The sequence below is a fragment of the Mirounga leonina genome, unplaced genomic scaffold (genome assembly GCF_011800145.1).
Source record: "Mirounga leonina isolate KUSES-001 unplaced genomic scaffold, KU_Mleo_1.0 Mir_165, whole genome shotgun sequence".
NCBI lineage: Eukaryota > Metazoa > Chordata > Mammalia > Carnivora > Phocidae > Mirounga > Mirounga leonina.
The window spans coordinates 80783220-80804690 of record NW_023270415.1 but is presented as its reverse complement, the minus strand read 5'-3'; the positions used below and the strand labels follow the sequence as shown (position 1 = coordinate 80804690).

The 21471-nt window shown below is 58.8% G+C and overlaps 1 protein-coding gene across 11 annotated transcripts in view; it reads left to right on the top strand.

Moving 5' to 3' along the window:
- The window catches only part of TSNARE1 (t-SNARE domain containing 1), a 163606-nt gene that overhangs the window by 101513 nt on the left and 40622 nt on the right, over nucleotides 1-21471 (top strand). For 6 of the 11 annotated variants that reach the window (XM_035012027.1, XM_035012029.1, XM_035012026.1 and 3 more), the window contains one exon: nucleotides 662-5935. The exons of 3 other annotated variants lie outside the window; for them this stretch is intronic. In XM_035012027.1, the coding sequence (XP_034867918.1) occupies nucleotides 662-1260 (599 nt within the window). In that variant the 3' untranslated portion in view covers nucleotides 1261-5935. Of the gene's footprint in view, nucleotides 1-661; nucleotides 5936-21471 lie in introns of those variants that run through there. 2 more of the 11 variants (XM_035012036.1, XM_035012032.1) reach the window with 1 other exon arrangement.

Here is a 21471-nt window from a genome sequence, read left to right as displayed (position 1 = left end):
TTGGACAGAGCCATGGGTAAAGGGGTAGGTGGATGATGGCTGGATGGGTGGATGGATGGATGGACGATGGATGGATGGATGGACAGAGGCATGAGTAAATGGACTGATGGATGGGTGGACAGAGTTGTGGGTAAATGGATGGATGATGGATAGATGGGGGGTGGATGGGGGGGTGGATGGATGGGTGGACAGAGGCGTGGGTAAATGGGTGGGTGGATGGGGGATGGATGATGGATGGATGGGTGGATGGATAGATGAGTATAAGGAAGGAGGATGAAAGGAAAAGGATGGAGGATGGATGAAGAAATTGATGGGCAGATAGATGAGTGGGTGGTATTGTGGATGAACAGATAGACAGGATGGTGGATAGACAGGGGCCAGCTGGATGGATGTGTGGACGAATGGCAGCATGGAGGCTGGGCACCGAGGCTTTGCAGTTCCCAGGCTGAGGTTTGGACCTCAGTGTTACTGGAGGAAGACTCAACTTGTGAGTCCTCCTATTTTCCTCGTGTGAGTGCTGCTGCCCACCACAGAAGGGCATTGGGAGACCTAAGTAGCTCCGTGTGCAGAGGGCCTCCCCATCCATCACCTCTCTGCCCCTCCAATGTATTGCCCCAGTCGTGGCTGCTGGAGGCTGACATTTCCTGTCTCCCTCCACCAGCGGACGAGGAGGATGAGACCCCCAGCTGCCTCTGGCTACCCCTGCGGACCCTGGAAGGGCCGAGCCTGCCTGAACCTGACCCCTTGGACCTACGAGGAACTATCCCTGCGCCTACCTCCTCGCCCTCCCCACCGGCCTCCCCAGCCTCCCTAGCCTCGGTGCCTCCTGCGGCTGCGTTCCCAGGGGCTCTTGGGCCCTCCCCACCCTCCACTGCACCACCCCCACCCCCTGGGAGGCCCGCGGGGGAGGCCTCCGAGTTTGAGCAGCGGTTGCTGGACTCCCATCGGCGACAGGGTGCCCTGCTCTCCCACTGGTCCCAGCAGCAGAGCGCACTGATGGCCCAGCAGAACCTGCTGCTGCAGAGGCTGGTGGAGCAGAGCCAGCGGCTGGCCGACGGCGTGGAGGCCCTCAACCGGACCCTCGAGAAGCTGGTGGAGGCCTGCCCAGGGCGGGGATCCTCGCCCCCTGTTGTGGATGGCACCCCTGCTGGCGGAGCGGCCTGTGGGCCCACCAGAGGCTCCCAGATCAGCCCCCAGGGCCCCCACCCAGGCCTGGAGGTCTTCTCAGGGATGATCCTGAAGGTGGAGGAGGAGGTCTAGGGTCTGGCCCCCAGAGGACTGCACACAGCAGGGACTCCAGCCCTTCTGGGAGGTGGGCTGGGCGACAGCCGGGCAGAGTTGGGGCCTCGACGGAGCCATCGAGGACAAAGGACACCCTCATAGACATTGTCTGTGGGGCTCAGTGACATGCAGGGAAAGGCTCTGGGGCCGGTCTGTGGGTCCTGGGCAGAAGTTACTCAGGGACGTTGTGGCTGGAGGAGGCGGACGGGCGCTGGCTGAGCCCAGCCTCCGCTCCCCATTCCGTGCTCTCACCGGCTGCACTGAGTGCCTTGGAGGCCAGCCCGCCGGCACCTCCCTGTGGCTGTATGCCTGGGGTGCCCCCTGGAAGCCTGCTCCTCCTGGATGTGTGGGGTCTGCGGGCTGGGCTCCGGCACTTTCCTCGATTCTGCCAAGGGCACCACATCTCGTGGGCCTGCAGTCATTTCTCCCAGTTTAGATCTGTGGTGTGATAGACACATGGACGCGTATGTGTGACTTGGTACTGTATGGGGGGATGCCATTTTGTACCTCCTGATTTTCTTGCAAAAAAATTATTTTTCTTATATAAGCATAAAACAATGAAAAAGTCAGGAACCGTAATGATGATGCTTGCCAACAAACGAGATAGAGTCCAGTCCTGTTCTCGCAGATGGGCTGTGCCTCTGTGCTCAGCCCCGGCAGGGAGCCCCGAGCACTTGCTGGGTTTTCAGATCTGCTCCCTCTGCGACCTCCTGTGCCCCTCGTGGGGTCCCTCAGGGAGCTGGTGTCCCCCCCCCCCAAGCCGTCACACAGCGGCAGCCACACAGCTCGGGAGGCTGTTGGGGGCCAGGAGGAGAGGACAGAGCTCCCGAACCCCAGGGCCTCGCCGGTCCTGGGCCTTGTGCCCTCTGCCCGTCTCCCCTTGACCTTCTTTTGACCGCTGTGGATAAAAGCCTTCTCCAGAAGCAGGAGCCCGAAGTATTGGTGTGGGCGGGACGGTGTGCTGGTTCCCGGGCCCCAGGGAAGCCCAGCACTGAAGAGAGCCAAGACCAGTGTCTCAGGCACATGGGGTGGGACCCTCCTCTGGTTTTCCGGGTTCACCATGGACCAGCAGCGTGTCAGTAACTTTGTCTATGGAAGAGAGCCTAAACTCTTCAGCCATTCACCCAGCTGCTCCCTGCGACTTGGACCCGCCACCCTCCCAGCCTCCTCTCCCTCTGTGGGGAAAACGGTGCCATTTGCTCTCCATGGCAGCCTTACTCACATGGCTCTGCCCTGGAAAGCCTTCCTTCTACTCTAGAACCTCAGTTCCATCTCCATGCCAACTCTCAGCCTCATTAATCTTCATTCGGGTGGAAGGGATGGACTCTTCTTGTCCACTCAAAGATGCCCACTAGGTTGGCATTCACCTCCCTACTGGCTACGAACACTGCTTCCTCGCAATACAGTCTGATGCCTTCTCCAGTCTCAGACTGAGCCCTGAGCCAGTTACTCGCTGAGCCCTGAGCCTGGTCACACTCTGGGCCCTGAGCCTAGTCACGTGCTGAGCCCTGACCCTGGTCACATGCTGAGCCCTGACCCTGGTCATACTCTGAGCCCTGAGCCCAGTCACATGCTGAGCCCTGACCTTGGTTACACGCTGAGCCCCGATCCCTAGTCACACTGAGCCCTGACCCTGGCCACGATCCTGGTCAGACTCCAGACCCTGAGCCTGGTCACACACTGGGCCCTGATATCAGTCACACTCTGAGCCCTGATCCCAGTCACACTCTGAGCCTTCATCCTAGTTATACTCTGGGCCCTGATCCTGGTTACCCTGAGCCCTGACCCCGGTTATATTCATTCTCATGGGTGCTGGAAGCATGTGTCCAATTTCCTCTTTTTGGGAGCTACAGATATGGCAAACGTGGCTCTGTGCTGACTGGCATTTGGCCAGCAGGCTATGAAAGCAGAAACAACCCAGGGGTGGGTGCCCCCAGGTCAGCCTTGCTGTTCTAGCCAGAGGCAGGCTCCAGCTCTGTGTCTGACTTCCTGGCTACCTCACCCCAGAGGGACAAGCCATGGATGGCTGTCACATAGCCCCTGCATGCAACTGACCTTTGGCCCTGGCTCCATACTAAGTGCTAAAGATGCATAAGTGACCAAGGCAGACCAGAAGCCTTTCCTCCCAGAGCTCATGGTCAGCTGTAGAAAACAATACTAAGCAAGTAAATACATATTGGGTAAATGTTTTCTGTGTATAAGTTAAAACTAGATTTGGCTGTATCTTACAGAAAACCCAGATGGCATGTTTTGGGGAAAACAGGCGTGATGACTTTTACTTAGAAGCTGTCTGTGCTTGGTGATCCCCACGTGGCCTGCGGACCCTGCTCCATCGTGTGCTCGTGGTCCAGGATGGCTGCAGGACTCCCACCACTGCACTCACGTTCCAAGTGGCAGGAGGGAGAGGAGGGATTAAGAAAGCATGTCTACTCCCTTTAAGGATGCCTCTGCTTGCATCTCATCCCGTTGGCTGGCAGTTGAAACGGGCGGCCAGCAGCCCAGCATGGGCGGGACCTAGTGCCCCGGAAGGCAGGGGGTGGCCATGCTACTGAAGGCCTGTGGGCAGAGGCCCTAGAGACGACATGGCAGATGTCAGTGAGGCCCAGAGAGCAGGTGGGAGGAGAGGGCGGGCAGAGAATCAGGGCTCAGCTTGGGGAAAAGCAGCTTCCACCCCTGCTGCAGTCTTAAGAGTCAGGGCCTGAGAGGTGGTGCCTCCAGGTCTGTCTGCCTCCGAGGCCCCGGGGCCCCCTTCGGCCTCTGTGGCTGGAGCCCTGTGCTGCAGACAGCCTGGGGAGGAACACGATGGGGACAGTGGGTGCCTGTCAGCAGGCCATGGGTTGGGGTGCACAAGGAGGCCAGACAGCACCTCAGGGAGAACAGAGCCCCTGGCTGGCCTTGGGGGTGGGGGTGCTCATGCATGGAGGGGAACCCAGGTGGTTCTGGGGTGCTGTCCTCACACCTGGGTCTCTGGAAGCTCCTCTGGGGGATGCACCAGGGGAGCCTGAAGAGCCTCTAGGAAGGGTGCTGTGGTCTTGGGTTAAACAGGAGCCAGTCAGAGTGTCCTAGGAAGGAAAGTCTTGGAGAGCGTGTGAAGGAGGCAGCAAGAGGATGGCCACCCCTCCCAGATGGGACTGCAGCGGGGGTCAGCCCTGGCCGCCAGCCTCAGAGCCTGTCCTGCTTGGACACTCTCCCCGGCAGCACAGCCTCTGAAGGGACGCGAGCAGGTGGGGGGTGAGCCAGGGTTGGGGTCCCGTACCAGGTGCCCGTGGGCCCAGCAGTGGGGGTGCCCCGGAGCAAGTGTGTAAGTGAGCTGTCCAGCACGGGGGTGACCGGGGCTGTGGGGCCCGAGGAGGGAAGGGGTGTAGAGGGGGACAGGGCTCTGAGGACCCTGCGTGGGAGGAGGGGGACGGGGCAGCGAGAGAAGGCAGGAGCAGTCCCGTGGAGGAGGAGAGCCCGTGAAGGCTGCAGTGACAGATGCCAGGGGAGGGTTCCAAAAGGGCCCGGTGGGGCAGAGAAGAAACGGTCCGGACGTGGGGCATCTAGAAGGTGTCGGTGGCTGTGACGGGAGATGGTCTGTGGCTTGCCTGCAGGGCCTCCGGTGGTGTGTCCAGAGGCTGGAGGGCAGGGGGCTGGAAGACGCTGCAGATCACCTCAGTGCTCCCCTGAGAATCAAACCTGAGAATCCGGGGTGCACTCGGGTGCAGGGGTGACACCTGAGGCAGGCCTGGAGCCCATCTCAGGACTGCAGGCTCTCGCCCTGTCCCCTCGTGGCGCTGCCTTACCAGGCGAGGGAGACTTGTGCATCTCACGCTGGAGCAGCTGTGGGACATGCATCGGCTCTCGGGCTACAGAACAGTGTAACCTGGAAACCCACCCTTTAAAGTGCTTTGCTGCCTCACAAAGCAGCAGAGGAACTGGTCTTGTTCCCTACCCACCATCACCTCCCCCGCTGCCCGAGGGGGAAGCAAGTTCAGGGCTGATCTGAGATCCCAGACCTGCAAAGGCCCATCACGGAGCGAAGGGGCCAGTCGGGCCTTTGGGTGGCCCACAGAATGAGGGGCCCATGTGCCCCCACGGTCGGAGACCATGCGGTATGTCACGGGGCCACGGAATGGAAAGCCGAGGAAGCAGGAGCAGTTGCAGAGATAACAAAACAGGCCCCGTTATGGGTCCAACTGTGTCCCCAAACCGACGCGCTGAGTCCTCACCCCAGGGCCTCAGAGGGTGACTGTGCTTGGAGATGGGTCTTTGCGGAGGTGATTAGGACAAAGGAGGTCACTGGGGACCCCGATCCACCGGTGTCCTTACGAGGGGAGAGCAGGACGCAGACACGCACCGGGGGATGACCACATGAGGACACGGGCAGGGGACGGTCATCCGCACGCCAGCAGAGGGGCCTCGGGCACCAGCCCTGCCCACGCCTGGGTCCCGGACTCGGACTCGCAGCCGCCAGAGCCGGGAGGAAAGCCATTTCTGCAGTCTCGGGCGCCCGACCTGTGTTCGCTGAGGCGCTGAGCTGGCTGACCCAGGCCCTGGAGGAATGCGGCTACTGGAATTCGTCAGACTTAGGACATGGATAGTTCCTAAGAAATACTTTAAAATAAGATGAAGTCACAACAATGAACAATAAGAGGAGACTATCAAAAGTGACCAAGTGTGTCTGAAAAAGACCACCTCTAACTTGTAGAAATGAAGAGCTCCGTGGACGGCCACGAGCCTGGGCATCTGGTGGCAGAGGAAGTGACGAACGGCGAGCGGAGGGATGCCTGGAGCGGCTGCTGCGTCGCAGAGCGCCGAGCCGGCGGAGCCCGGCGGAGATGAAGAGGCAGAGCGCGGCCGCTGGGACCCAGAGGCCGGAGTCTGACGCAGGCCAGGCAGGGGCAGGGGGTGCAGGGACACTGCGCAGTAGAAATGCGACAGCTGCTCTCCCGGCCACGTGGGGAGAAGCCACAGAGTGCCACGGGAGGGGATCTTGTCCTCGTGGAAAGGAGGAGCGCAACAAGTGTACTTGCCGCCCGAGTCACGCAACAACGAGGGAAACCGCAGCGCAGTGAGACCGTGTCCGTAAAGTGTTCCGAAAATAACCGTGAGCATAGAGTCACGGTTCCACAAAACATCAAGGACAAAGACAAATGCAGGCACTTCCACATCAGCGAGAACCCGGTGGGCTCACCAGGAGGAGGCGCTCCCTAGCAGACCGTCTGAAGGACGGACGGCAGGACAGAGGAGGCGACGCTGGAAGGATGGGGGCACAAGAAATTGGTAAGTGTGGAGGCAGATCCAACAAATGACTATGTGGAATAATGAAGTGATTTTGTAATAAAGTAATAATTATGACTATAGTGTCTAATTTGTGGGGTGAAATCTTTGGAAAGCACAGACCGACAACCAGACAGGGATAGTATATTAGTTGGGAAGAGTTACTAAAATCTCATATTGTTCGTAGGGAAGTTAAATATGGATTAATTTTAGCTTCTGTTAATATTTATACACGGTAAAAACTCAAGGGCTCCTTCATCAAAATTAAAAACTTATGCTCTGCAAAAGGCCCTGAGAAGACATTGGGAAGACAAGTTATTCACGGACAGAAACAGAGGACTTGTATCCTGTATATGTAAAGAGTTCTCTAAATTCAAAAGTAAGAAAACAAACAATTCAGTGAGAAAATGGGCAAAAGATTTGAGCATTTACCAAAGAAGATTTACGATGGCCCCATGAGCATCTGAAAAGATGTTCAGCACCACTAACTGTTAGAGAAATGCAAAGTAAAACTAATGAGGTCCTGCTGCACACCTGCCCCAGAGGCAGAGGGGGAGACGCAGGGACGCGGGGAGCCTGGGCTGTCCGGGCACTGCCCGTGGGACGGCCGCTCTGGAAGCCGGTTCGGTGGTGTCTTAAACATACTGCCCAACAACTGTGCTCCTGGGTGTTTATCCTAGAGAATTAAAAAGCCACGTTCACACAAAAACCCGTGACCGGGTGTCCACAGCATCTATGTTCCTAAGAGTCTCAGACTGGAAACACCATGGAAGCGAAGCGTCTCTGCGCATGCGGTACAGCGCTCGGGCTCTGAGCGGACTGGCCAGGCTCGGGGTCACCCACCGTGTGAGTCCCCACGTAGAACGTGGTCAGAGCGGTGGCTCTGTGGCCATGGTGGAGGGACGGGGGCCTTGGTGGCCAGGGCACGGCTGCAGGGGGGCCACGGGGCCGTGGTGTGTGGCCAGATCATAGGACCAGTGAAAAGCGCAGTGAGATCTGAGGCAGGGGTCACCTCTGAATCAGGAGTGTTAGGGGATCGAACTTCCAAACCAGTAAAAATCGAATGAGAACACAATTAAACAAACACAAATTCTTATTAAACAAAAAGGGAAAAGAAAAAAAAAAGAAAACTCACGTGGAAGGGGAAGCAAATGGAAAACGGGAAATCATGCCCAGTTGACACACCTCTGCACGTGGGTTCGGAGCCCGTCCGATGCAAGGATGGTCCGATTGCAGGAGGACAGGGACCAGGTGAAGATCCCCACGCACCCATACAAACCCTGCAGCTGGCAGACGTGCCTTCAGGCAGAACGGACGTTAGGACACATATATTCGTAAACATGAGTGAAGTAAGACAATTAAATGTGATGAAGAGAATTATTCTGTGACAGGTTCCACTCATCAGGAAAATGACCCTGCATACACCTGGATTTGCCCGATAAGATCCCTCCGCCAGGGGGAGCCCAGCGCCGTGGGTGGTGCTCTGCAGGGGGCTCAGGGCTTAGTGAAGAGAGGGTGCAGGGCTTCGCCAACTCGCAGGAGCCGGACCAGCAGGGAGCAGTTCGCTGTCCTCAGGTGCGCCCGGGACATGCACGCTGTCTGATGTCAGGAGTCAGCAAACTTCAGAGCCTCAGTAATGCATAACACACGGCGATTTTTGGAAAATGCAGTTAGAGAAATGCAATTGTTGGTGTAAGTAGTAAAAGAAAAATAAGTTTTTTGTATGTTTGGAAATCTAAAAAGGCTTCTAAATAACTCAGAGGTCAAAGAAGAAACCATTAATGGGTGTGCAAATTGCTGCATGTGTGAAAAAGACACAAGTGAATAATAATACCGCACGGCGTATGGAACTGGGCGGGGGGCCTTCGGAGGGCAGCCGTGGCCTTAGGCCTCTGCCGCAAACGAGGCAGGCAGGGAGTTGCTGCAGGAAGGTATGAGGCAGAGATGAGTGCCAGCACGGACCCCGGGAAGCCGGGAGGGAGGACAATGGAGACGGGCGCACATCGAGTGGGTCACAACAGTCTCCCGAAGCCAGAAGCTGGTTCTTCGGAAAGACCAGGAAAGTAGACAAGCCAGGAGGGGAGGAGCCGAAATTCCAAAATAAGAGAATTCCATGAATGATTTGATGACAACACAGTAGAAAACAGGTTCCTGGAGAAGTACGCAGAGGGACAGCCACGCAGCCTCTTACGTGTCCCCCCGCCGACCTTCAAGGAAGAGGTCCGGCCTCTACAGACTCTTCTAGAGAGCAGAAAAAGAGGGGAGTTCCCAAATTCCTGATCCTCAGAGACGGCCATGTGGCCGAGGAGCACGCGGACGCGGTAATCCCGGGTGCAGCGTCTGCGCCGCGGGACCTCCCTTTGCGGAGCTTGTACGGGACGACACGCGTGTGCATGCACGGGGCTGTTCACCGCGAGGACCCGGCCGATAAAATCACAGTGTTGTGGAACGCTGACCCGTCCGGCGGCCCTCGCCCCACGAGCCCTGCGGCCAGCCGGCCGACCAGCACGGTGCGCTCCATCAGTGCGGCCTTCTCCGTCCTGCCCCTCCCGCCCGCCCTCCTCCTGTCCTCTGCTTCCTGTGGCAGAGGGGATTCCCCTGATCCGTCCCCCCTGCGGCTGACACCCCCGTGGGGACTTGTCTTCTGGGGCGCTCTCTCTCCCAAGTGGGATGCAAGCTCCATGAGGCAGAGCTCTGGCTGCGTCCCTGCCTGGCGCCTAGGACAGAGCCCAGCATGCAGTAGGTGCTCAGTAAAAGCCCTCCCGGGCTTCTGTCCAGGAATTGGGTGGGGGGGGACTTTGCAGGCACCCCTGCAGGCAAGGCTAGGGCCGGTCCTTTGTGCAGGTGACGTTAGGAGATGTACAACTAAGGTCTCGGTTGGGGCCGGGCCTGTGGTCAGAGGGCAGCCTGAGGAGCTTGGGTTCTGAGCTAATCCACATCCAGCAAAGGGCAGGCCTAGCTAAGAACCCCGCTGGTCACCCTGGCCCGGCCCCTGGCTGATGCACCTGCAGGGAGGACAGGGGACCCTGCCCAGAGAGGGCTCAGGGCCCGGCCCACCCAGCCCCAGCTGGCTCTGCTGCCCCTTAATTTTTCCCTCCTCCCTCCCTCCCCTCCCCTCCCCTCCCTCCCCTCCTCCCTCCCTCCCCTCCCCTTATTGCTGCCTTCCTCCTCTCTCTTCCCTACTCCTCCTCTTTTCCTTCAGAAGTCAGTGGAGCTTCCCAGGTGCTCAGGCTCTGGGCTAGTTTTCCCATGACCGTGACTTGACCTTTTCCATTTTCTTCTCTGTAAAATTAGGGGTTTGGATCTGGTCAGAATCTAATACTTTTGCTGGGTGCCCGCCAGCCGTCAGGGTCCAGGTTCAAGCTGTCCAGGCCTGAGGAGGCAGTTATCCCTGGGCCCTGGTGGGGGGAGAGTCAACCGGCCTGCCTCTGCCACCCCCATGACCCAGCCCCAGGGCACCCCAGGGCGCCCCAGGGGAGGATGTGGGGGCTCTCTTCCTGGCATTCTCCGGGACAGGGTGTTTAACCACGGCAGCCCAGAGGGCCTGTTGGAGCCTGCTGCGGTGGGGAGGGGAGTGTTGGGGGCAGGGAGGGGAGGCTGCCTTTTAATTTGGGAGGCTGAGCAGGTTAAATAAGCAGCAATCGGATTTCACTGAGGCCTGAGTGTGTGTGATGTCACCTGGGTGCAGAGAACATGGGACAATCTCATTTTCGTGATCAGATTGTTATAGATTCTCTCCTCCATCTGCTGAGAAGTGTAAATGCGAATTGTGTTCTGGGTGCCGTGGGGGACAGCTGGTGGGGATGTGGGGGGTGGGGAGGGGTGACCCTGCGTGCACTTGGGCCTCAGGCCTGGGGCCCCAGAGTCTTGCCCTTTCCCGTCCACAGCGGCTCCACGCAGCATTGCCGGCCCCACCAGCCCTGCTCTGAATGAGTGCTGGGCAGGAAAATAACCCTGGGCAGAGGTTTAAATCAATCTGCCCAGTGTTTAATAAATACCCCACACATAGCCCCTGTGGGCTAGAGCCGCCGACCTCCTCCTGCCTGACGGCGGGCGCTGCCTGCAAGAGTGGCAGGGGGAGCCCGGCGAGGGCTGGGGGATGTTTTCCTCTCTGCATCAGTGGGAAGCAGTCGGACAATGTCCCTCTTCCATTCCTGGAGCCCCCTCGTCGGATGTGCCCCAACAAGCCCCTGCACGCCACTCAGCCCCCCACCTACCTGCCCCACAGTATCCTTGGCTACTTGGAGCAGCTTGAGGCCTGAGTTCATTACGACTTTGGGGGTGGCCCCGCTCATCTGAGCCTGCGTGCTGCATCCAGGACTTCGGGGACCTGGGGTGACACACCTGGTCTCTGGGCTGGCAGTGGCAGCATCCTCAGGTCGGGACCTGGGGAGCCTGTAGGCACACAGGAAGGTGTGTGCGGGCCCTGGGGCCAGGCTGCAGCGAGCTCCTGCAGGGGGCTGTCCCCAAGGCTGGTGGAGGAAAGGCATTTCTGTGTGGCCCTCCGGCCCCCCCCGGCAGAGGCCGCATCACCCTTTCTTGATCCATGAAGAAGTCCTGCTCAGATGGAGAACAGGGCTGGTCCTTGGGAATGGCTGTGGAGCCTGGAGTGCTGCCCCCTCCCCGTGGTCTTGCTGTGCTCTTCCAGCAAATGGGCGCTCACCTGGGGCTCTGGGAGGGCCAGCAGGGCGCTGGCAAACGGGCTGTGGGAGGGGCGGCTTGGGGCAGCCGGCCAGCCTGGCCACCGTGTTCCTGTTTTATGGGCCAAGGTCAGGGGGTGCCCTTGAGGCCCAGAAGAAACCGCCAGAGAGGGTGGCTGATTAAATGCCAGCACTGTGAGCCAGACAAGGATAGAGGATAAATCAGCATGGTTTAGATTGACTTGGAAAATCCTCCCAAAGGAGGGCAACGGAATTAAGGGATGTAGGGAGCTGGGCACGGGGGCAGAAGGAAGGCAGTGTGCCCGGGGCTCGACCTCCAGCCTCTGAGCTGTCCACCCACCCCACCATGAAGGGAGGGAAGGGCGTGGCCGCGTCTCACAATCCACCCAGACAGACCCTTGTCCAGAGTGGATCTCCAGAGAGACCCAGGCCCTGTTCCCAAGTGCCTCTGGAAACTCACTCGGGGGGGCAGCCTCCAGGGCCCCTTCTAGCCCAGCTTCTTCCCAGCCCAACAGCCTCGAGTCCCAGATTGAGTTTTGGAGAGCTGTACCAGCAGGGAAGCTGCCCAGCATTCCTGAGCCCTGGCCAAAGGGCAGGCAGATGGGAGGGATGGGGCTGGAAGATGGTGGCTGGAGGAGGGAGGAGACCCCCAGAGGCTCTTCAGCCGGGCAGGAGGCGGCCGGCCTGTCCCTGGAAGCAGCCCCTGGCATCCTGCCCAGCCCAGGTGTTTAGATGCATTAGGCCTGCTGTCAAGGAAGCCGTAGGCTCACAAAACAGCTGCCCATGCAAGGTGGTCCCCCTCAGCCTCTCCCCTGCAGGGGAACTCAGCCTCCCACCCTGCCCCAGTCCAACTTTGCGTGCTTCCTCTGGGAGGGCCGTGGGAGGAGACCTTGCTCCTCTAGAGAGAGGAGGTTCCCTGTCTAAGATCACCCCTGAGTGGGGAATTGCCTCCTTTAGAGGGGTGATGAGGGGACATAACCCCACAGCAGGGTGATTGGGGGTGGTGCACATGTGGGAAGGTCCCATTCAAGACAGAAACAATGCAGTTTTTAAGTGATGGGGAATCTGGGCTTATTTTCAGCAGCTGTATGCAAATTACATGCAAATGAACCTATTTTCCTTCCAGTACCTGTGGCCCAGAGCAACCATGTTCTAGAGGCCCAGAGTTAGCCCAACATCTTATCTCATTCACAGCAAGAATCCCCTTCTCCAGAAACTGTACTGCGTAGGGGCAGCCACTGCTATTTATTTAACAGATGAGGATGGTCCCTTGGGTCAGACAGTTCTAATTCCAACCCTGTGAATGACTACTTGTGTGTGACCTTGAGCACATTGCTTAAGCTCTCTGCTCATATTCCTCCTTTTCTGTAAAATACATATCAGTAATGTGAAGCACATAGCACAGTGACTTGTGATGATGGTGGCAATGATGATTATGATGGTGATGGTGATGGTGGTGAGGATGGTGATGATGGTGTGATGGTGATGGTGATGGTGGTGGTGATGGTGGTGGTGGTGATGGTGATGGTGATGATGGTGGTGATGGTGGTGGTGATGGTCTTGGTGATGATGGTGGTGATGGTGATGGTGATGGTGGTGGTGATGGTCTTGGTGATGATGGTGATGATGGTGATGGTGGTGGTGGTGATGGTCTTGGTGATGATGGTGATGATGGTGATGGTGGTGGTGGTGATGGTCTTGGTGATGGTGGTGATGATAGTGATGGTGATGATAGTGATGATGGTGGTGATGGTGGTGGTGATGGTGATGATGGTGGTGATGGTGGTGATGATGGTGGTGATGGTGGTGGTGATAGTGATGGTGATGATGATGGTGATGATGGTGGTGGTGATGATGGTCTTGGTGATGATGGTGGTGATGGTGGTGGTGATGGTGGTGGTGATGGTCTTGGTGATGATGATGATGGTGATGGTGGTGATAATGGTAGTGATGGTGATGATGGTGGTGGTGATGGTGATGATGGTCTTGGTGATGATGATGGTGCTGGTGGTGATGGTGGTGATGGTGGTGATAATGAGTCTTCTATACCAGGCATGGTACAAAGCACTGGAAAAATGGGAGAAAAGTTATCTTTGTCTTTGAGATGCTCACATCTTATTCAGAGGCCTCCCTGGTGTGAGGCCATTGTCCCAACCTGTGTCCCTACCCTCCAAGCACTGGAGACCTTGGTCCCTAAGAGCTCCATTATTCACCCTCCCTCTACTGTCACCTCTCCTGTCAGTGGGGACAGTGGCTGCCTTTTCCAGAGCCCCTGCCATGTCAAGAAGGCCACCCCAGGCAGGTGGGCAACACAGGGGAGGCTGAGACGTGGTCCTGGCTCTGGAAGTGCCACCATTCTTGGCCACATGGCCTAGCATGCAGGACCAGACTCCATCCTGCTCTCCACTTGGGCTGCAGCTCTGCTGGGTCTGTGCCTTCCTCTGAACGTCAGAGCCCCCACCCCACTGTCTCCATGTTAGGGTCCTGCCTCCCAGCTGGCCTCCAGCTCCTCTAGGGAAGGCACAGTCCTGCCCCTACCAGCCATTCTGGGGGTCAGCACAGGGCTGAGTGCAGAGTGAGAGTGGAGGACGTGCCAGAGGGCCTTGCTTGGCCTTCTCAGAGCTTCCCATGGGGCAGTGCCGGCGATGGAGAACATGGGGCACTGAGCTACAGTACTGGGAGCTCCTGGAGTGTGGCGCAGTCCCTTCCCCCACTCTTGGGCCAACATGCCCTCCACGATGGGTTGTAGTCTACCCGTTTTGTAGATGTGGGACTGAAACTCGAGAAAGGCTTGCATTTGCTTTAAATCATGCACCTGGCAAGTGGAGGAGCAGAATCTGAACCAGGTGTCTGAAGGCCAGGCTCTCCCGGATCCCTCAGAGCCTCCGAGGGAGCCAGGCAGGAGACGACAGGCGCTCTACCAGCAGCTGGGAAGAGCCCGAGAAGACGGCCAGGGAGAAGCGGTGCAGACAGCCCCATGGGGCCGCCCCACGCCCACCCGCCGTGCACAGATGGGGATTCTGAGCTTTCTGGAAGCTCAGGGAATAGTTACTCTGATCGTCTCCTCGAGCTGGTAAAGGCAGGCTGGAGAGCGGGGCTGGGCTTGACAGGGCACGGCAGCTTCCTTTGGGACCGATGGGGGCTGGCTGGTCAGCTAGGCTTGCGGGGGGGATGGAAGAGAGGGGAGGACCTGTGTGCCAGGCCGCGTAGTGGGGCGCCGGGGAAGCCAGCACCGCCGAGCCTGGAGCAGCGTGAGTCCAGCTGGCTGAGCCCTGCCGTCTGCGGACGACACAGGTTGGGTTTCATTGAAACACCTCAGCGCTGCCAGGCCTACTACGGGACCAGGGCCCACGGCTCTGCCGCTCTTTCTGCCAAGAAAGGAGGGAAAAGAGACACAGAATTGTCTTGCTCGCTCAGCAAAAAGCCAGGAATATCTGCATGAAATCATTCCTGTCTTCTGGAAAAGGCTGGGCTCTTCCTGGAGCAGCCCTAGGTCTGAAGGGGGCTGGAGGTGGCAGGAACGAGGAGCCGTCCACGTCCTGGCCTCCCACCCGCCCCGCTGTGAATGTGACGGCTGCGTCCTCACTGCGTCCCCGAGCCGGGTCACACCCAGGCTGGGCGGCTGCCCGTTTGTGCAGCTTCAGAGCCCCTCCTGCGACTGAGTCTGCTCCTCCCTACCAGCCATGCCTGCCCAGTCCAGCTCCCTAAAATGCCACCCGCCCTGGGGGGAGCTGCATCTGGTCTGACGCCAGTTGGTGTGAGCCACTGAATGCTGTCCTTCTGCGGGGTGGGGCTCGTGTGCAGCTCTGCACATCCTCGTAGTCCTCGTACCTGGGCAGGACCTGATGGAGAGCAAGCCTGTCCCCATGTCGCTCAGCTGAGCCTCACACCCGTCCTAGGTGGGAAGCAGGGCAGGAAGCAATGTGCCCATCCTGCAGAAAAAGCAGCCGAGGAGCAGGGAGGTTAGGAGACACTCCCAGGGCAAGGCGGAGCCAGGGTGGGGACTCGGTGCCAAGGCCCCCCCAGGCCAGCCTCCAAACCATTGCATTCAGGAGTGGCGAGGGCAGTGACGGCCATCAGGAAACCAGGGCGCCCCAGTGTCCCCGAGAGCTCACGGCCAGGGAAGAAGCAAGGCTTGGAAATGGCCTCGCCTGAGTCCTGGCTGAGTTAGTTACTTGCTGCAAGACTTAGTTTGATGAAACTAAGTCCCGTCTCTGAGCCGTCCTTCCTCATCTGGAAATACCTCCCTCCCGGGCTTGGGGGCTGTGAAGTGACACTGAGCAGGTAGCTGCCGGTCGGGAGCCCGGGGTGGGGCAGGATGCCAGCCCCACGTACAGCTGAGGAGAAGAGGCCCAGAAAGGCACAGCCACTTGGCCTGGGTCACACAGCCAGTTGGTGGCACAGCCTGGCCCTTCCTCCCACCTGCTCCGATGCATTATTAATCTGGCCCTCCTTAGGAAGATGTATCAGGTGTCTGTTTACCCCTTGACAGCAGGAAGGGAGAACAACCAACTTAAACCAAATAAACCGCCCAGACGTCAAACAAGCTTTCTCTCAAAGTGCGTGCTCTGCAGCTAGAACGCGGTGCCTGGCCCGCCGAGGAGCTACGGAGGATGTGACCTGCTCCCCGGATGAGCCACGGGCGCGTCTCCAGGGCGGGAGCTCTCCCGGGCCTGCTGGATGCTCTCAGAAAGCAGGGGCGCAGCATCGCCGCTGGGATGGACAGCTGCGTGCCTCGCCCTAAGTGGACGGACCGTGGCTGCCTGGAGCTGCTTGTGGGCCCGTTCGTGGGGTGCGCGGGGACGTGGACCGGGTGGGCACATGAGCGGGAGAACGTGTGCTGTGCTGCCTCCATGTCCCTCAGAGTCAGGGAGGACCAGCTCTTCTTGAATGGTTGTGGCTTTTCAGGGGTTTGGTGTCTCCATTCAGCCCCAGCTGGTGGAACCCCAGCTGCAAGAGAAGCCCCAGGAGTGGGTGCCGTGGATGAGGTCCCTGAAAACAAGGGGGTCAGACCTGCCCGAAGGCAGGGGGTGGGAAGCCTGGATCTGATGACAGTGACTTGGGCTCGATCCCCCATCCCTCATCTTCTGTGTGTTTGCGGGCCTCAGTATTCCCATCCTGGAAATGGGCTCTGGTCCACAGAAGGCGTTTCAGGACAGAGGTGAGGTGGGGCCACTGAGTCATCCTCCAGGGTCCCTGTGCCCTCCTTGGCCAGGCGCGGACCCCGGGCCTGGGGGAGCAGCAGTTCACCCTCGGCGCTCTGCGAGGGGCACCAGCGGGAAGGACCGTGAGTGAGGCTGTCGGTGTGGGGCTCTGCCCCTTCCCGAGTGACCCCCTGCCCATTGTGAGGTCGGGAGCGCCCGGTGGCCGGTCTGGCTCTGCCCACCTCACGTCTGTGAGCTCCTGGACTGCATCGACTGTTCTCCACCCCTGCTACTTAGCTGCTTCTGGACCCCAACAAGGGCTCATTAACGGTGCTGTCATCAAGACAGATGAAGAGGTTCTCCAGGAAAAACAAAAGCCCAGGGATGCCTGCGATCCCAGGACTGTTAGACCACCCCACGTGCTTCGCCGGAGAGAGCTGCCCCCGGCTCGCCGACGAGGCCTGGACTGATGGCTGCTCTCCTTTCCTGTGGCCCGGCTGTGGGCTGCCCTCTTGGGGAGGGGCCTGGGATCTGGGATCAGCACGGATTGCACCTTGGCAGCCACCGCTCGGCACCTAGCCCCCTGGGGGCTTTACCTTGCTTCTGCTCTGGGGGGAGCGGGGCACAGCACCTGGTGTTAGCCTGGTGAGGAGCTCCCCCGTGCCCCCTAATTTGCATCTCCCTTTAAAATGCTCTGTCCACTGGAGCTGGTGAGGACCAATGTGAAAATCCGAGGGGGTTGCTGGGCTGTGAGCCTGAGTGGTTCCTCGTGGATTCTGGGAGCGCAGGGCCCGCCAGCATTTGTGACTAGCGCACCCTCCCCCCACGCCGAGCCGCCGGCCTCGGCACCCGTGGTCCCTGCGGACCAGAGCCTTGCTGTCCGCTCTGAAGAGGGGAGCAGGAAGCCCGAGAAGCCCACACAGCGGGGCGGTGGCAGAACGTGTGTTAATTGGAGCTCGACCCCCGCCTCCCTGCATCCGCCTGTCAGGCTTGTGGCTGTAGTAACAAGGACCTCAAGGCTCGTGGCTGGGTGTGTGTTCCGTGTCCACAGCGGGATAGCAGGGGATTTGCTCCTGCGCTCTAACTCTGGGACCAGACTGGCGGGGCAGCACCCCCCAACCCCGCCAGGCTCCGGGCAGAGGGAGCAGGGCGGCGGACGAACCTCACGCAGGCTTTGCGAGCGTCTGCATGGAAGCAGTGAGTGTCTCCTGCTCTCGTGCCCTGACTGAAGCGATCCAGAGCCGGCCCTGCCGTGGCGGGGGGGGGGGGGGGGGGGGAGCAGGAGGGCAGCGGGCGTCCTGAACACCGTGCAACATCCACATCTCCACCGTCGCCCCCTAGCTCCACCGTGACCCCTCCATCCACCCCTGGCTTTCACCGTCCCCTCTTTTCCTGGCCTCTGCCAGACCCTGCCCGCCCTGGGGGTCTGGGAACTTGCCAGTCCGCGCCTCCATTCCCTGGACTCGGTTCTGGGGGAGGGGCAGCCTGCCACTGAGATGGGGAGGGGCCGCAGTCCCGTCCCGTCCTCCCAGCTGACCTCGGTGACCTTCCAGGTTTGGACACCCCTTCCGGGCCTGCTCTCCCAGCTCTCCCCGGCGGTTCAGTCCCACCCCAACAGGGCCTCAGCCCACTGCCCCCAATCCTAGATGTCCAGGATTTTCTTTCACATCTGGGCTGCCTTCTCCAATGACCTCCTTGTATCCCCCTGCCCTGGGGAGGTGTCAGCTGCGTCCCCCATCTTCATCCCACTGTCAGGCCTCAGCTTCCATCTCAGGCCCCTGGATGAGTCCCCACCTCCTGCCCCCCCTCCTTCCAGCCCCTTGGGCGCCCAGGCTCGGGCTTTGTGGATGCACTGGGTCCAGGACTGGTGTCCGTGCTGGGCAAGGCAGCTTCTGCCTTGTGTGGACACTATCTCACTGAATCCTCGGGGAGTCCGGGGATGGCCCAGTCTGTGGGTGAAGACAGGGCCAACACTCAGCATGGCTAAGGGGCTTTCTCCAAATTACACTTGATTGGAACCCTTCTGCTGGACCCTAGGCCGAGGGCTTGGTCCGGCCTTCCTCCTCTGGCAGAAGCCAGGACTGTGCCCAGAGGCATCTGGGGGAGGTGGAGGGGAGGAGACAGCCTGCTGGGCATGTGCTGGGCAGAGGTTTGGAAGCTGGCCCTTGGTTCCTGCTCTGGGGGCAGGCTGGGGCTGGGGCAGGGGGATCCAGCTGCTGGAGCATCTTTGGTTTGGCTCAAGAGAAAGGGGACCGCAGGCCATCCGCACAGCACGAAGTTTGTGAGGGCCTCTGGTGGGGAGGACAGCCCTGCTGTCTTTGGGGGTCCGCCTTGGTGGGGAGTGTGGGCTGTGGGGGAGGGAGGCCGGCCCTCTGCAGCGCTGGCCAGCGAGCATGGGCCTCACGTGGCCTTGGCAAGCAGATGTGCCTTCTGGGACCTTTATGGGATGGGTCTTTGGAACCTGAGGGTTGGGGAATCTCATGCTGGGATGTCAGGATCTTAACATTGGGCTGGGAGGTGACATCATCGGATGACGAGAATCGTGAATTTAGTGCGTTAGAATCTCGGAGCAGGGGACTTTAGAATCACGTTCACACAGGGAAGGTTGCCGTGATGGCCTAAGCCACGTATGGATGAAACCCTCGCAGTTGTTAGTGTCATTTTTATGGTCTTTTTGCAGAATGCTATGTGATAGACAGTGTACATGTTACAGGTTTGCCGTGGACGGTGTGACATGATGAGCCTGCGTCCTGCATCCCCTAACCGGACACCCCACTTCATCCCTGCGCATCTGTGGGAGCTCGGCCCCATCCTGCCCTCCGCTCTCACCCCCACAAGCTCTCCCTAAAGTCCGTGTTTGTGATTCCCTGGCTTTTACCTACTTTAAACTAGTTTTGTGTTATTTTAAACAGACAGTGTTGGTAAAAGGTGTTGATGGCCGAACAATGGATTGTCTAGTTTTGCCTATTTTTAGCTGCATAAAAATGAGGCCATTTGTATTCTTCCAAGACTTTGCCTTTTTCATTCAGCCTCGTTTCCAAGACTTGTCCACGTGCTTGTGCATAGCTGTGCCGTGTAGTTCTCATGGGTGCATCGAGCTGCCTAGAGCGACAAGATCAAAGCGTTATTTCTCTCTTCTCCCAGCGGGACGCAGCGCGTTTCCAGCTCTTCGGTCAAGCGCACAGCCCTGCTCTGAGACTGTGTCTGCCTCGTGGGGGGAGCTCAGACCAGGGTCGCGGGCGTCCCGGGTGTCCCAGGCTTGGGGAGCGGTTTTCCACGTGGCTGCCGGCCGTCACAGGTTCCACACTGCCTATCTGCTATTTGACATTGTCAGATTCTTTAATTTTTGCCAATGTGGTGGGTGTAAAATAGTATCTAATTGTGGTCTTCATTTGCATTTCCCTGATTACTAACGAGGCTGGAATTTTTCATATGTTTATGTTTGTGTTTCCTTTGCTGTGAAAAGTCTGTTCATGCCTTTTGCCCATTTTAAAAATTGGATTGTTTGTTTTTTCCCTTCCTAATGCTTTCTGGAATGTATACACACACACATATGGGCGAGTGTGTGCTCTGCATAGACCCTAGTGCTTTGCGGGTCTGTACCGAATACCACCTCCCGGCTGTGGCTTTTCCTTGCCTGTCCCTGTGGGGCCTCTCGATGATTCCCGGGCGTCATGTGCACTCGTGGGCTCCCTGCATCCCAAGTCTGAAGATACTCTCGTCGTTGGCTGCTCACATTCCTCCTCACGGTACTCACGCAGTGGCCCCGCACTGCGTGTGAGACGCCCTCCCGTGTCCCCCCACCCTCCGCGGGTGTCCCGTGTCCCCGTCGGGCTCCGCGCGCCGCTCTCTCTGGCCCCCCTGCCTCTGCGGTCTGCTGGCCTCGCCTCGCCCGCACGTTCCTTCTCGGCCCTTCACTCTCCCACGCGTCCTAGGATCCTCCCGTCGGGTTCTGTCAGGAAGCCGGCTGGCAGTTTTACTGGGCTCAACCTGACTCGAGATCATTTGGGAGGAGCTGATCTTTGCGACGCCGGGTCTTCCCGTCTGCGAACGGCGCGTCGCTCTCCATGTCTCTACCTTCTTTAATGCTGTTAGATATATCTGAACAACGATTTCCTCCATGTGTAGCTTTCCTATCTTTTCAGGGGTTTGTTCCTAAACGTGTGGTTTTGTCTGTTTCTGTGAATGACGCGTGCACACGCGTGTGTGATCCCGTGAACGGAATGTGTGTCCTCCCAACGCTAGGGTCTCGGCGTTTGCAGGGCTCCGTTCAGCCTTCGGCTTTCCTTCAGTTGTGTGTCCATCTGGTGCATCCTTATGACGCCGGCTTCCCGTGGGCGCTGCGGGCGCGCAGCCCTGGCGGTGTTGGCGGGGTGGGGGGGTGGCGGGGTTGTGACAGGCCCCGTCAGGAAAGAGTGCGCATTTACTGTCTATCCTCCTCTCAGACCGAGGACGTTGGCAAAGGGCTTGAGAAGGGTTTGGGGTGGTTTATGTTAAATCCTGGACGGGCGTTCCATGTCCTCAAACATGCTCTTGCTCCGGTGAGACGGTTCTTCGCGTCCTCGTTCGCTCCCTGAGCATGAGCGTGGTGATGGAGGCTCACGGATTTCTGGACCGGACCATCCTGCGTCTCTGGGGCAGAATCAACATGGCCGGGGCAAATAGCTGTAACAATAATCCACTGTCGAGGGAGAATGTAATGTGGTCATGATTTAAGGATTTGTGTCCCTACATTGGCCTCCGCGTGTCCCTGCTGTCCCCGATCTTGTCCGATTTTGTATCAACTTTACATCAGCCTCACGTGGTGAGTCAGGGGCCGTCCTCTGTTCTTCTCTGTTAGACGCTCCACGGTCACAGCCCCTCGAAGCCACGCGGGTTCTCTCTTGTTCTGAGTCTGCTCTCTTGTTACCTGCACAACCTCGGCTCTGTCCCTACTCTGCACCTGCTCGTGCCCAGCCTTGCTTGTCCACGGACGCCTCGCCCTCATCAGTCTCCCTAGAGTTCGTCTTGGTCACTCGTGTCTGCTGCCTCCGTGTTCTGCTTCGTGCCGATTCCAGCTAGTGGGCCATGTTTTCTCTTTATCGCCCCTCCTCTCCCCTCCCTCCGGTGCTTCCTGCACCCCTTCT